At 42.9% G+C, this 14,462-nt stretch overlaps 1 protein-coding gene across 1 annotated transcript in view; it reads left to right on the forward strand.

Moving 5' to 3' along the window:
* The window catches only part of COPG2 (coatomer protein complex subunit gamma 2), a 20,004-nt gene extending 5,934 nt beyond the window's left edge, over positions 1 to 14,070 (forward strand). Inside the window, exons 8-24 of the mRNA XM_026044312.1 lie at positions 991 to 1,077; positions 1,932 to 2,089; positions 2,648 to 2,781; positions 3,495 to 3,562; positions 4,125 to 4,313; positions 5,199 to 5,294; positions 5,750 to 5,993; positions 6,822 to 6,897; positions 7,817 to 7,920; positions 8,850 to 8,975; positions 9,892 to 9,954; positions 10,081 to 10,220; positions 10,607 to 10,778; positions 11,679 to 11,776; positions 12,553 to 12,691; positions 13,091 to 13,189; positions 13,632 to 14,070. Of these exons, the coding sequence (XP_025900097.1) occupies positions 991 to 1,077; positions 1,932 to 2,089; positions 2,648 to 2,781; positions 3,495 to 3,562; positions 4,125 to 4,313; positions 5,199 to 5,294; positions 5,750 to 5,993; positions 6,822 to 6,897; positions 7,817 to 7,920; positions 8,850 to 8,975; positions 9,892 to 9,954; positions 10,081 to 10,220; positions 10,607 to 10,778; positions 11,679 to 11,776; positions 12,553 to 12,691; positions 13,091 to 13,189; positions 13,632 to 13,762 (2,124 nt within the window). The 3' untranslated portion in view covers positions 13,763 to 14,070. The remainder of the gene's footprint in view (positions 1 to 990; positions 1,078 to 1,931; positions 2,090 to 2,647; positions 2,782 to 3,494; positions 3,563 to 4,124; positions 4,314 to 5,198; positions 5,295 to 5,749; positions 5,994 to 6,821; positions 6,898 to 7,816; positions 7,921 to 8,849; positions 8,976 to 9,891; positions 9,955 to 10,080; positions 10,221 to 10,606; positions 10,779 to 11,678; positions 11,777 to 12,552; positions 12,692 to 13,090; positions 13,190 to 13,631) is intronic.
* The last annotated feature ends 392 nt before the right edge of the window (positions 14,071 to 14,462 follow it).

Below are 14,462 nucleotides of genomic sequence, written 5' to 3' on the forward strand. Positions count from 1 at the left end.
AAAAAAAAAAAAAAAAAACAGAAACAATTTCCTGTGTTTCAAGTAGCTTCTCCCTTTCTTTAGCATTCCATATTGCAACAGATGCACTATAAAGCTAATAAATTGCAGCATGCTCAGTCATGTCTATGTGTTTAGAGCCAAAGTAGCTTTTTTTCTCTGGAAAGGAGCTTTGCGTTCTCAAAAGTTAAGCCACTTAACCCTGAAAAGTGCTTAGCAGTTTTGTAACAGAAAGCAAAAGCAAACAGCTTTGTGTTGTGCAAAAAACCCAACACTGATGACCATGAAAGTGCTTATCAGTTCTAGAACAGAATATAAAAACAACCTGCTTTGTGCTATGCAAAAAGCAAATCAACAAAATTCTTGCCGTGATATAACTCAAGATTGTTTTTCCTAATATGTAGGAGGAGGGACAGATAAAGAAATTAACTGTGAAATTTGCCTCTACTGATTAAGAGAAAAGGCTGAGAAAGAATCTAAATGGTTAGTGTTTTTACTCAGAATAGGTTAATATGTTTATTCAAAGGGAAGGTGCAGGTGAAAGCATGGCAGGTTGAGCTTGATGCATAAGAAAAAAGGAGATTGTAGGTGCATGGATTAAAGAGACAAGTTGCATTAGTAAATCATTGAGAATAGAAATTAAGAGATTGGAGCAGAACAATGTGAGACCCTAAAAAAAAGAAGAAGCTGTATTAATACTGATCATTACAGTCTTCTTCGTGGAGTTAATAGCAGGCAGAGGTGCATTGTTCTGGTTTTTCCTTCTGTCCTGTTAGGATGGAAGCAAAATCTCTCTAGCTATGTTTCTTTTTGTCAGTGTGGGTGCCTCCATACAAATTACCTATTTGGGAGACGCTCTTTGTTTCTAGTACTGTGCAGCAAAGCCCTAGATTTTCTTAAAGCAATGAACAAAGGCTGACAACATGGCTCGTGGTTCTTCTCGGTGCTTCTAATATTAACTTGTTTGCAATCTCAATTTGTGGCTTCTTACAGCATATGATGAAGATCAGTTATGACGTTGTAAAACGGTGGATCAACGAGGCTCAGGAAGCAGCTTCTAGTGACAACATTATGGTACAGGTATGTATGAGTGAGCTCTTTACTGCAACCCTCTACCCTTTGCCTGCTAATCTTTTGGTAGGAGGAGCGCGTAGTTTAACAGTTGTTTTTGCCAGAAAAAGAATTTTTGCTTTGAGCTTTCTAAACTCAAGGAATCTTAATCTTATTTACCATTTACCAAATCACCACCACTCCTTATCTTGGCCTTTGTAACATTTTTACCCTGAGTATCAGTGAGTTACCTTATAAGCAAAATTTCACACAAATATCCCAAATAGTTATGGACATGAAAATACTCAGCATGTTCAGTGAAGCAGCATCGTAAATTCACATTGAGAAACAACAGTGCAAAGCCAGCTTTGTTCCAAACACAATTAGCAGCTTCATTAAGCCTTACTGTAAATCAATCTTATGGCAAAAAACCTTGGCAAGTAACTGGGAACGTTTTCCTGTACTTTGCACTTTGGATTCTCACTGTAAATGCCTCAAGGTGGTTTGTAGGGTCAGCTGTCATTTAAAACACTTGGATTATCTTGGATGTTACTGCATAGACTTACTGTGCAGTATAACTTAGTCACTTGAGACATTAAAAGTGGCATTCGGTGAAGAAAAAAAGGGAATAAACATTGATTTTTATGGCTTTCTTGATATCTAGGAACATGCTGAGACTGCCTTATGGTAAACAGGCAGGGGAAGGAAATACAGTAGGTGCCTTACATGTAAGGAAAATGCAATCATTTAATGTCCAAAAGTCCTTTTGCAAGGAAACTGAATATTATCCTTCCTGCATATTCCAAATCTGTCTTTTCCTACTGCAGTGTGTGTATATAACATCTTCAGACATTCTTGTGCACATCTCACTTTTCCTTTTCTAGTATCATGCTCTGGGGCTGCTCTATCACCTTAGGAAAAACGATCGCCTCGCAGTTTCCAAGATGCTGAATAAGTTCACAAAATCCGGACTGAAATCCCAGTTTGCCTACTGCATGCTGATCCGAATTGCAAGCAAGCTCCTGAAAGAATCTGAAGAAGGGTAAGTGAGAGACAGCCTGGGAATTACAAAGTAATCGTAGTTTGAGTTCAACAGTACTTGGGAAATTTGCATTGCATGAGAGTTAACATTACAGTAGGGATAAAAACTGCAGAATAATCTCTGAAGGGGTGCAGTGTTTTGTGCTCTGTCTACTTAGATTAAATTTGAGTACAATAAGAATCTACCTGAGCTGTTTAAACAAAAGGATCCCTCCTCTGCTGATTTCTTATCCTAAGAGAATATAATACAGTTATTTGAGAACTGCTGATGAAATTTTTATCAGTGGAAATCTATCCGTGTGAAACACGATTAGTAATAAATTATCCATTTCCAGAATGCGTCAGTTCTGGCTTGTGGAAAATAGCATAGAGTCGTAGAATAATGTTAAATGGCAAGTTTAGAGTTCAAGCATTAATCTGCCCTATGGATACAGCAAAACTGCCCGTGGGGAAGGTGTAAGAGCCAGTGCACTCACTGTGCTCTCCATTGGGCTTTCAGAAATGCAGTTACGGTTTGTACCTGCTCAGTGTCACAGTGTGAAACCCCTTCTCTCTGCAGACATGACAGCCCCTTGTTTGATTTCATCGAGAGCTGCCTACGAAATAAGCACGAGATGGTTATTTACGAAGCCGCCTCCGCAATCATCCACCTCCCAAACTGCACGGCGAGGGAGCTGGCGCCTGCTGTTTCAGGTTGGTCAGAAAGAATCCTTCCTAGCACTAATGGAGGAATACTGTGAAAGAAAGGGTGGCAAAACACGTAGTAAAGCACACATGGAGCACAGTATTTCACTTATGCTTCCAAAAAATTAAATTTATCACCTTCCTTAAGGTGGGAGGCTTGTGGATGGGAAGCGGGTTGATTTCTTTTGCTTTTTTCTTCCATTTCATCTGGACTTCTAGGGAGAAAGAACAGTTAAGGCAGAGGGTAATAGTTGTCTTTCTCCAACTGCAGAAAGTAGGGATGGGGGGAATGGTAGAGGTGAACTTGATGTCCTAGGCAGTTTATGTTGTAGTTTATCACATACTGCTACGTAAGACAAAAAACAGGAGGTTGCTTTTAATTCAATTATGAAACTAGCAACTAATGAGTAGAGCTGTATGAACTGTATGTAGCAATACGTAGTTGAATGTGGACCCTTTAGACTTTTCTCTTTTCTCATTTTCCTTGGGAAGAGTATCTGTTTTCCCGCTGTGGTGAATCCTGACTGCAGTGTTTGCAGCTCTCAGTATCAAAGAATTGAATTGAGGCAACTTCCCAGACACTATTAGGCTTGGGAAACTCTGTGCCTAAAGGCTCTTCCCTCCCCAGTCATTACAGGTGCCTAGAGTATTGGGAGCCAGTTTTTGTTAGAGAATCTCTAATATTTTGTCATGAGTTACTTCTCTGGATTCTTTATTTTCAGTGCTGCAGCTTTTCTGTAGTTCTCCCAAACCCGTCTTGAGATACGCAGCTGTACGGACCCTTAACAAAGTGAGTGCTTCCAAGACCTTCTAAATACACCTAAGTCTCAGAGCAGCAGAGGAAGCCAGACTTCAGTGCCTAATGGTGTGTTCTGTAAAATAGAGCAATTGCTCCTGTTGTTGCTGGATTCTTAACTGTTCCCTGCTGGAGGATTGATATTTCCATGCCAAATCTCCTGTTGTGATAGAAATCTTATACGGGCTCCAGCTGTGTGTGGCCATTTCTGCACCACAGGGTTCTTAGCCAGTTAGAGTTAAGAAACCTGTGAACTCTTAAATAGTAAAGAAGTAGAGTCTCGTATTTTTAATGCTGTGAAATGTGTGAAGGAAATAAAAGAGCATTCTGGTTTCAAAGACGAAGCCCATGAGAGAAACAGGGGTTGGCCTTGGTTATGTCCTACCAACAATCATGGTACCTAAATAAAATGTAGGTTTAGACACAAAGCCGAACATTACCTGTGGAACAGAGCAGTCCTTGAGAAAGCAAGGGCTTTCATCCTTCCCATACTTAAAGCTTTGGATTGCAGGATGCTGCTGCTCTCATCTAATTGTTGGAATTGCCTTCTTTACAGGTGGCCATGAAGCATCCCTCTGCCGTAACCGCCTGCAACCTGGACCTGGAAAACCTCATCACGGACTCCAACCGCAGCATCGCTACTCTCGCCATCACCACGCTGCTGAAGACAGGGAGTGAGAGCAGTGTGGACAGGCTCATGAAACAGATCTCTTCCTTCGTGTCAGAAATATCAGATGAGTTTAAGGTGTGGCATTGGAGGCCTCTGCTCTTTCCAGCTGCAGGTTTTTCTCCCATTCTTGCTTTTCTGGAGTTTTCCCTGTTTATTAAACCCACAGTGACTTGACTTGGCACAGCAGAGCCCGCTTGAAGTTCACAAAGTGTGATCCTCTGTTCTTTAACTAAATGTGCTGTTGCATTTTCCCCTGCTCTTCCTCTGCCACCTGTCACCAAAAAAAAGGATAAAAATCCTATGGTGGATTCATGGCTCTAGTGCAGTATCCGGCAAGAACTTGTACTGCCTTCTGGTTGCCTCTTGGGAGAGGAAGAGTGATTTTAACCATTCTGAATGAATCTGTATCACTTCTGTCTCATAGTTAAGAAGCATAAATTGTAGATTTGCAATTAATTTGTTTAGTCCCTATAAATTCCCGTAATAACCTAGTTAAGACAAGTAGTTCACCTGAATATTTGCCCCTTTTTCATTATAGAATTGTCTCGAAGAACATGACATCTCTGTACAAAGTCAAGGTCTAACAGTGTATGGTGCTCTTACCTTACTGTTTTCATGGGCAAATAGACTTTGAAATTGCAAAGGGTTTTAATGACAAAATATAACTATTTAAGTTCGAGTTAGGTCGCCATCATTACTGGGTAGAAGGAGGGAAGGGAGACCTTTGAATTAACCTAGTCTGTCCTAAATAGAGTCTGTCTATCAGGGCCAGGCCTGGCAACATGCTAGCCTAGGGGAATTGGTAATGCATGCTAAGAGTCCACACACTGATTTAACCCTTTTTGTACCTGAATTTCACCTGCTGTGGTGACAGATTGAGACGGTGCCTGTGCGAGAAGCTTGTGTTCTTCCTGGAGAAATAAGCACGTGTGACTGACATCCTTCTCTGGTGTTTTCCAGGTAGTTGTAGTGCAGGCTATCAGTGCTTTGTGCCAGAAATACCCCCGGAAGCACAGCGTGATGATGACCTTCCTCTCCAACATGCTCAGGGATGATGTACGTTTATCACTTTCCTCATGTACTTTTTGGCAGGTAGCTCCCTTACTGTGAAGGGCATCCTCTGCCTTATATCGGCAGGGGCTGATGTCATGAGCAGTCTAATTTAATGAACATTAAATGTTCATTAACTGAATTAATGAACATTAAACAGCAGTGATGGGGCCTGACTGATTAGCAAGGCTTTTCTCAGGGATTGGACCTGTCTGAAACATGCACATGCATTAGACCACCAAAAGCTACTCTGAGAACTGCTCAGAAATGTGTCTGTATTGGCTACTTGGGGATGGGAGGAGCCCATTAGATTATCCACCCTGCCTCTGTTTTTATATTTGCAAATATGTCTATTTTCTGTATGGCAAGGAGTAATTCAAGCTTGATGAGAGGAGAGCAGAGCAGTGCTGCAGTGGGGACTCTGTCAGGCTGAGCGAGTGTCCTTGTCCTTCCCTTCCTAGGGTGGCTTTGAGTACAAGCGAGCCATCGTGGACTGCATCATCAGCATCATCGAGGAGAATCCTGAGAGCAAGGAGTCGGGCTTGGCTCATCTCTGCGAGTTCATCGAGGACTGCGAGCACACCGTCCTGGCCACCAAGATCCTGCACCTGCTGGGGAAAGAGGGCCCCAGGACTCCGTCCCCCTCCAAGTACATCCGCTTCATATTCAACAGGGTGGTGCTGGAGAACGAGGCTGTGCGAGCTGGTAAGTTCAGCTCCAAAGCTGTGGTCACCTCTAGGCTTCCCAAAGGTCAAGAGGCGGGACGTGGAAAGGGGAACGCTGTTAATTCCATAAGAGGCCTGATTGTCTGCTGTGGATTTAAGTTTTAAGGAAAACTCTGCAGGGCTGGATGTGTTTTCTGTTTCTGTGGAAATTCTGCCCTGTGCACCAGATGAGGATTTCATGGAAGGCTTTGCACGGTGGTATTTCCTCCTTTAAAGGGTCTTTACAGTGAACCTTTTTGAAGCCTTCAGCCTTTTGTCACCGTTGGGTCTTGCTGTTGGAAGTGTTATCAGGATAAGTTTGATCTCCTGATTTTTGGTGGTGGAAGCACAGGGAAAGAGGAAGCAAAATGAGCTCCCAGATAAATCCTGGGCCAGGGTGCACTTGGTTTTTGGCGACAACCCTTTCAGTTGCCATTTCTTCATTGTGACCCAGGGGCAGATCCTAAGCCGCCCCTTAGAAACCTTATTATTGCACTTGCCAGAAGGGCCAAAAACAAGAGCCATGAAGCTTGAACTAACCTTTTGCAGGGCTGCCAAGCTGTCCTTGTGCTGTTACTAGCTCCCTAACCCCTGAGGCTCTGAGCTGTTCTCTAGCACTAAAGTATTTCCATTTAAAACAGCAGGAGCGGAAATATGGGTGGGTAGGAGGAGGGAGGAATTTTCTTCACTTACGTTAGGGTTATGGAGTTGAGGGAAAACCTGTGTAACTGGTACTTCAAGGCCGCAGTGTGTGCAGTGCTCTGAATCTGGTTGTGAAAACACGTTTGCGTGAAGCTCTACCACACCATCTCCCTGCTTTCTTCTCCAGCTGCTGTGAGTGCCCTCGCCAAGTTTGGTGCCCAGAATGAGAATCTTCTTCCGAGCATCTTGGTGCTTTTGCAGAGGTGAGTGGGCAGAGCTGCCTCGTGCCCATGCTGAGCCCGTCGGTGGCACTGAGCTCTCCGACTCCACAGAAGAGGCAAGATTAGGACAAGTCAGAATTTGCCCTGGTGCCTGTCAGGACATGTGGATGAGCTCAACAGGCAGCCCCTTTCCACCCTTCCTCACTGAAGGGAGTGCAGGGCTGCAGGGGGTACGTGAATAAAAGGTGTAATTAGGCAAGGGGACATCTAACAGCCTTCTTGTGGCTTCCTAATTCAGCCTGAGGCTGTTCCTCCATGGGTAGTAGATCTACCATGCTGTAGCAAGTGTGTATATTTTTGCATCCCTTGAAGAAAATATAGTCTATTTCATCCAGAAATAACTTGCACGTGGCTAATTAATGTTACACTTTCACAAGTCCACTTATTTCTGGTTAGGACCATTAAGCCTCTTTGAATTCTCTGTACAATAAATAGCATGTTCTTCATTTCTATAACACTGTCATATATCGTAAACCCTTGCCATGTCTGGGTTCTAGACAAGAGGAGTAATTCAAATTATGAGCTGCTTAACGCAGAAGGCAACTGGAGTGTAGATGCACGTGAGTCACTATGACAGCAGATGTCCTGATTACTTTTTAAAAAGCAGGAGCTGCTGAGAGGTGATCTCTGTTTATAAACTACCTGCTGTAATGAGGAAAAAACAGGCAAATATTTAAGTACACAAGCCCTTCTTGAAATAGCAACCTCTACAAAGCTGTGGAAAAAGAAATTCCAACCACCTGGTGGCCATCAGAATTCCCTGCACCTTTTCTCATGCAACTTGCAGATCCATTCAGAGTTGCATTTTCAATATCAAATCCAGCGTGGTCGGTGACATTTCAAGCTCAGCACTCGTGACATCCTCAGCCAATTGACTCCTCTTCTCTTGTTCTCCAAACAGGTGCATGATGGACAGCGATGATGAAGTTCGGGACAGAGCAACGTTCTACTTGAATGTTCTACAGCAAAGACAGATTGCACTGAATGCTGCATATATTTTCAATGGTCAGTGACAGAAAGGATTTAATGCTCCCTAGAAGCCTGAGCTGTTGTTTCATGTTCTGGATTATGAATCCATTTTTGTTGTAGCTGCGAGAGTAGTTTTCCATGGTGAATTTTGGGTACCTTTATCATAATAACTGGAAGGAACAGAGCCACATGTTACTCTTGACCCTTTCACTTGCCTGTGAAGTGCTAGAGCAAGCTGACAACACCAGATTGAGCAAGACCTGGGAAGTATTATCTAGGAAATGGAGGAGGAGTGTGGGTTGGCCTTCTTTCATCACTGCCTTTTCCTTCACTTGAGACAAGTTTCTTAACCTTTGCTCTCTCTTTTCCATTACAAAATTGGGATGACACATCTTGATATAAAGATGTTGTATTGGCCCTTGGCTGAAGGGTTATGCAAGGAAAGCATTTAAGATACAGACTATGGAAGGGTGACTTCACCTGAGTCAGCTGCTCACACTGTTTAGACTTCAACTATCTACTGGAATATCAACTTTCTCTGTTATCTTCAGAGTAGTTTTTTAAATTCTACTCAGTGTCTTGAAATATTTACAGTTTGTGTATGTGCATGTGTTTACTGAGAGATGGAGGGGCCTTTTCCAGCTCTTACTAGCCAAATTCCAACCTTATCTCTTTAACTCCAAGCAAGCCTTAAACTCCAGGCTCCCTACCATGTTTTTTTTTCTCCCCAGTCTGAGCTAATGGACAAGCCACAGAGAAGAGCTCTTCTTAAAATAAATTTCCTTCTTTGGCTTCAAGAGGGTGGTAACTGAGACATGGACCCGTTTTTCCAAACTCAGACCACTCTTTTGCTTTTAGTACAGTGAACATCCAAAATTAACACTAAGATAATGCATTTAGACCTCACTCCCAGTTCCTGTGGTTAAAACAGAGATCTTCAGCTTCTGTTTGCTTCTGCTTTGCAGGGTTGACCGTCTCTGTACCTGGCATGGAGAAAGCCCTGCATCAATATACACTGGAGCCTTCGGACAAGCCTTTTGATATGAAAACAGTTCCACTGGCTACTGCACCAATTTTTGAACAGAAAGCAGGTAACGTTCAAGCTTCATTTAAGTAGTTTGTGCTCCAGGTGAGGCTATAAGCATCAAGATTGCCATAATACATCATTTTTTAAGTGACTGCCGTCCTAGTAAGGTCAGGCCAAGACTGCAGGTGGCCAAGGTGAGTGTACAGCTTAGTGTCAGTGGCCTTGCAACACCCAACCTCTCTGATCTTCTCAGATACAGCAAGACAGAGCCTCCTCCAGAGGGTTATAGCTGTCATTTGCTCTGTCATTAAAGCTGTCATTTGTTCTGCTGATCTTGTTGTTGCCATTTATCAGAAAGAGATCTGAGATCAGAATTGTAGTTCCTTGATGTTTGAGGAAGAGTACATTCCAGAAGCACTTAACACCCCTTCATTGGATTTATACCGTGCTCTTGAACAACTGTTGCATTTTGACCTTGCATGATGTTTTAAAAAAGACCCCTTTTTTCTTCCCTTTCTCCTCTTCCTACCTATTAAATGTGGGGAATAAGAGCTGCTCTGTTTCAAAATATATGTATTACAGGTATCCACTTAAACATGGTAAATGATTTTATACCTTCTGGGAAATAACAATATGTAATAAATGATACTTTGCTTGTATATCATAACTGGAGCTTAGTATATTGTAAAGCTGCAGTTTTCATGTCATTAGTGTGACTAGTTTTCTCTCAGGGTGGTGAATACAGCGATGCTTTAGTTTTGGACTAAAGGGAGTTCTAGCTGTTACAACTCAAATCCCTCCCTTGTGAGAATCCAGTATTACTTAGCAGAAGAAGAGCTATTTCTGCTGCAAGGAACCAGAATGGCAACGACTTGCAGCAGAAATGTGTGAAACGCCAACAGCTCAGTGAACTTCTAGCAGAGATCTAAAGGCACCTAAAACTTCTGCGTTATGGAGTGTCTTTGCTTCTGTCTTCACAGAGATTGCCCTAGTGACCAGCAAGCCTGAGAAAGTTGCTCCTTCACGTCAGGATATATTCCAAGGTATGGGAGACAAGCAGTGGGTCTCTAGTACTCAGTGGGAGGCACCTTGTTCTCCTCCAAGTCAGAGAGGAGTGAGGAGCGTGGTTGTCATTACGTCTTTGTCCTCTTTTTCTCCTTTCTGTGCAGAACAACTGGCAGCCATTCCTGAGTTTAAGAACTTGGGTCCATTATTCAAGTCTTCAGAACCAGTGCAGCTCACGGAAGCAGAAACAGAGTATTTTGTTCGTTGTATTAAACACGTGTTCACAAACCATGTCGTTTTCCAGGTAAGGGGAGATAAGACTTCTGTCACACTGTGGTAGGAGCAGCGTAATCAACATGGTCCCTGTGCCCTGCAGAGAAGAGAACTTCCCTGTAAGGGGGTTGCACAGTGGTGTTAAGAGCGTGTGTGATGCCTGCATCCTTCTAACTTTCTTTTCCTAGAGCTAGCAAGAAGAAAACTCATCTTCATGATCAGAAAAGGATGGGAGTTGTGATCCCATCTGTTAGAGAATTCTAGTAAAATTGGAAAGAGAAACTGCTCAAGGAGAGTGGCATGGTTGGGTGAAAGAAGTGGGATGTCTGCCATATGCAGCAAAGTGCTGTAACTGTCCCTGGGAAAAACCTGGTGTTTCTTCCATGCCAAAGCTGCTCTTGTTTTTGGATTTGCCAGTTTGACTGCACCAACACTTTAAACGATCAGCTGTTAGAGAGAGTCACTGTGCAGATGGAGCCGTCGGACGCTTACGATGTGATTTGTTGCATCCCAGCACCCAACCTTGCTTACAACCAGCCAGGAATGTGTTACACGCTTGTCCAGCTGCCCCAGGATGACCCCACTGCAGGTAACAATTAGGAGGGACTCATTCTGTGTGGAAAAAAATCTCACAAATGAATGTTTTTTGATAATAGTTATGTTTCGAATGTGGCATTTGAGTGGATATTGACGTCCCAGTATTTTTTCTTGTTTGTCACACTCGTTGATTTTTATTAAGACTATTTTTGAGGCATATTGTGTGTACTTGTTAACAGATGGACATTGGATGACTAAAAATTAGATATTAAAGAAATATGGAGATTAGGCAGATAATTAGAGAAAAATTGGTTTGTTACCTTGAATCAGGGAATTCAACACATTTGAAAATATGGGTGGTTGTTGGTAGTAGTCAGGAACATAATCTGTAAAAGGGCAGTGCCATGGAAAATACTGATTGATAGTTTGGAGCTTTATATAAAAAAAAAAAAAAAAAAAAAAAGAAAGAAAAGAAACTGGAAAAGTGACTAATGCAGTTCAGTTTACCCACTTTCTACTTTCTGGAGAGTTAGAAATGAGTGTGAAACTTAGACATGAGAGGCTTTCTTTAGGACATGGAAGGAGGTGGGTGTGAATCCCCTGGACGATGGTTTTGGATCATTATCCACTTGACAGAAACCCCTGGTTTCTTGGAGAAAACTCAAGTGGAGTTTTCCCTGGTGACTGCTGCTGCCTGGATCACATCATAATATTCTGTGAAGAGGCTTGTGACACTGTGGCCCTGGGATACTCTTCCTCTTAAAACATCCTTTGTCCTTCACATTAGGGCCTGTGGAAATTTTACGTGAAGCAGGAAAGTGCTATGGCCTTTGCTGTGTCTCTTTTTGGGGGGGAAAGCTAACATATGGCATTCCCAGCCCTTTTTTGGGAAGCGAGGGCGTAAACAGAGGAGTTGTCCCACTGACCTCCCTGTGCTTTTGCTGTTCCCCAGTTGCTTGTACCTTCAGTTGCACTATGAAGTTCACCGTTCGAGACTGTGACCCAAACACGGGCGTTCCCGAGGAGGATGGCTACGATGATGAGTATGTGGTAAGATGGGACTGTTCACATATTTATCCCCTTGCTACTGAAATTCTGAATATGTGACCATTGGGTTGACAGTTGCCTTTTCCACTGGATTCCTCTAGTTTCCTTCCAGATCTGAAGTCACTAGGAGAAAATGGGAGGGCTACTTGAGAGACTTTTTCCAAAATATTCTGGTTTTAGACTGCGTGCCTTGGATCCTTCCCCAAAAAACTTGCTCCTGATAAAAGTTGGCTGAGCTTTAGCACCATATGGAGATAGAATCTGTGGAGATAGGCAGGAAAGGAGGAGTCATTTCCACAATCTCCTTTCAGAACTGTGACCTGCTCTTCTCCCCTACCCCAAGCATTTGCACGTCTGCCTGTTGTGCTGATGTTACCAATCACTGAAATGGGAGTTATCTCAGGGAGGTCCCTTGGGGGCTACCAAAGCCCGTAGTTTGCTGGGCTTGAGGAAAGTAGAGGCTGCTTCTGCTTTCAGAAAAAGTCTCCTTAGATGTCTAGTGAGGGCTAGAAAGGACTTTGACTTGCTAAGCAACCACAATATTTCCTGCTCTCCTTTGGTCTCACTGCTGTTTTGTGTAAATGCCTTAAGCTTTGCAGATAACTGCAATAAATGTTATTTTTCTTCCATACTTTTTAGATGCTGTTAGTATCTAATTAAAGTCTAGCATGCCGGAGTTGCTTTGGCAAAATGCTGCTGTCCCTCCTTGTTTCTTTTCCTGTAAGATTAGGATCCTTTAGGGAACAGGTAGCTGAAAATCTCCCTTGCTTTTCTGCCAGTTGGAAGACTTGGAGGTGACCGTGTCCGATCATATTCAGAAGGTCTTGAAGCCCAACTTTGCAGCTGCATGGGAAGAAGTAGGAGACAACTTTGAGAAAGAAGAAACCTTTGCACTCAGCTCCATCAAAACCCTTGATGGTGAGATGATCTCTTCTCCTTGTTTGTTGGTAGCTCCGTAGTTATCCTTGATTCTTCCATGATGGGAAAATACTTGATGTGGTAGGAGGAGAAGCTTCTCCTGTAACACATGCTAGCAGCGAGGCTCTGTGTTGAAGCATGAGGTTGTAGTGACTGGAAACTTGGCAGTACTCTCTTGCTGAGACTGATTTTTGAGGTGGGATGTACTCCAAGGCTGTTAAAACAGCAGAAGGAACAGCACAAGGTAGGTGTGTTGGTGGGGTTGCCACCAGGATTGCAAATGGAAGTGGTGAAGCCATGCGGATGCTTAGAGTTTGTTCCTTAACCGTGAGTTAATTCTGACAGAAAGCTTGTCATCAGCCTCGAGATAACGACCTTCTTTTAAATCTCTCAATGCAGAAGCTGTCAGTAACATCATCAAGTTCTTGGGCATGCAGCCATGCGAGAGATCAGATAAAGTGCCAGAGAACAAAAATTCCCACACACTCTATTTAGCCGGTACGTACTCATACTGCTGCACTCCAGGTTTCCTTCACTCCATGCAGACAGATTTTTTTTTTTAACTACACGAAGGGAAATGAATTAAGAGATTCTGTTCCTGAATAGAGAGCTTTTTATTCCTGTAGAGAGCTGAGTGAACAGCAGGCTACATGCAGGACAGAGGCAATCCTCTTGAGGGGAAGGGAACTGAAACCTGTAAATGGAGCAACTTAAAAAGATGCTCAAACTAAATTCCCTGTAAATTGCTCTTGTGGTTGGGGATTCCTGGGACCATTTGTTTTCAACTTCCAGTCACCAAAAACATGTCCTAAATTGACCCGCAGTTCCCAGAACTCTTTAATAACTGTAATCCAGGCTGCCAAATAATGTTAGTGTGAAATAATATATAATACATGTTATAGATAATAATAAATGTGCCAAATCTTGTTTTTGTTGCCAGGTGTGTACAGAGGTGGCCACGATGTCCTGGTGAGATCCAGGCTTGCGCTAGGAGATGGAGTGACGATGCAGGTGACAGTTAGGAGCAAGGAGGAGATGCCTGTCGACGTTATCCTGGCTTCTGTGGGCTAAATGTCACAGCACCGAGATGGGAATATCCTAGGAAGCCCCATCCGGTGTCTCCCGGATGTCAAGCAGCCTGTCTGTCCTTCTGCATGTAGTTTTTATTCCTCAATTTGGTAAATATTTTGTATGATGTTACAGTAGTGGCTGGCTGATACTGAGCCTTTTCCATGCCCCTTCTTCCCTCATTGCCACTTACACATTCCCGTCTAACTTATTGCATCTCCGGCCGCTTGCAGTTGCCGCGGGGAAGGATTAGGATGTGTAGAAAGCTGGTAAGAAAATGCAATCAAACTTTTGTCAAAAATGATTTTTATTAACAGAAAATAAACACTGATTGGAGTGGTGGAATCCGTATGAATTACTGTTAATAAAAGAGACATTTCTTGTTGTAATTCTGGCTGCTTCCAGATCTTCAGTACAGAAAAAATAGCCCAGAGCGGTTGAAGGCACAAAACTTGCAGCTTCTGTCAACTTACATATTCACGATCAAATTCTTGGTGATTTGTCTCCTCTGTTTCATAGAAAAAGATGAATCTACAGAGCTTAAATATCGCCTTTAATGGTATATTAATTTTGTACTTAGGAACAGCACTTCTGAGCCTTATGTCGGATATTACCAAGCAGCAGCATTTTCCTTGGACAAAGAGGAAGCTCTGACAAGCAGTATCTTTCTGAAGGCCAGCAAGGGGGAGAATACTAATTTTAT

Source organism: Nothoprocta perdicaria, unplaced genomic scaffold (genome assembly GCF_003342845.1).
Source record: "Nothoprocta perdicaria isolate Ctin4 unplaced genomic scaffold, notPer1 scaffold_359, whole genome shotgun sequence".
In the NCBI taxonomy this organism is placed as follows: Eukaryota; Metazoa; Chordata; class Aves; order Tinamiformes; family Tinamidae; genus Nothoprocta; species Nothoprocta perdicaria.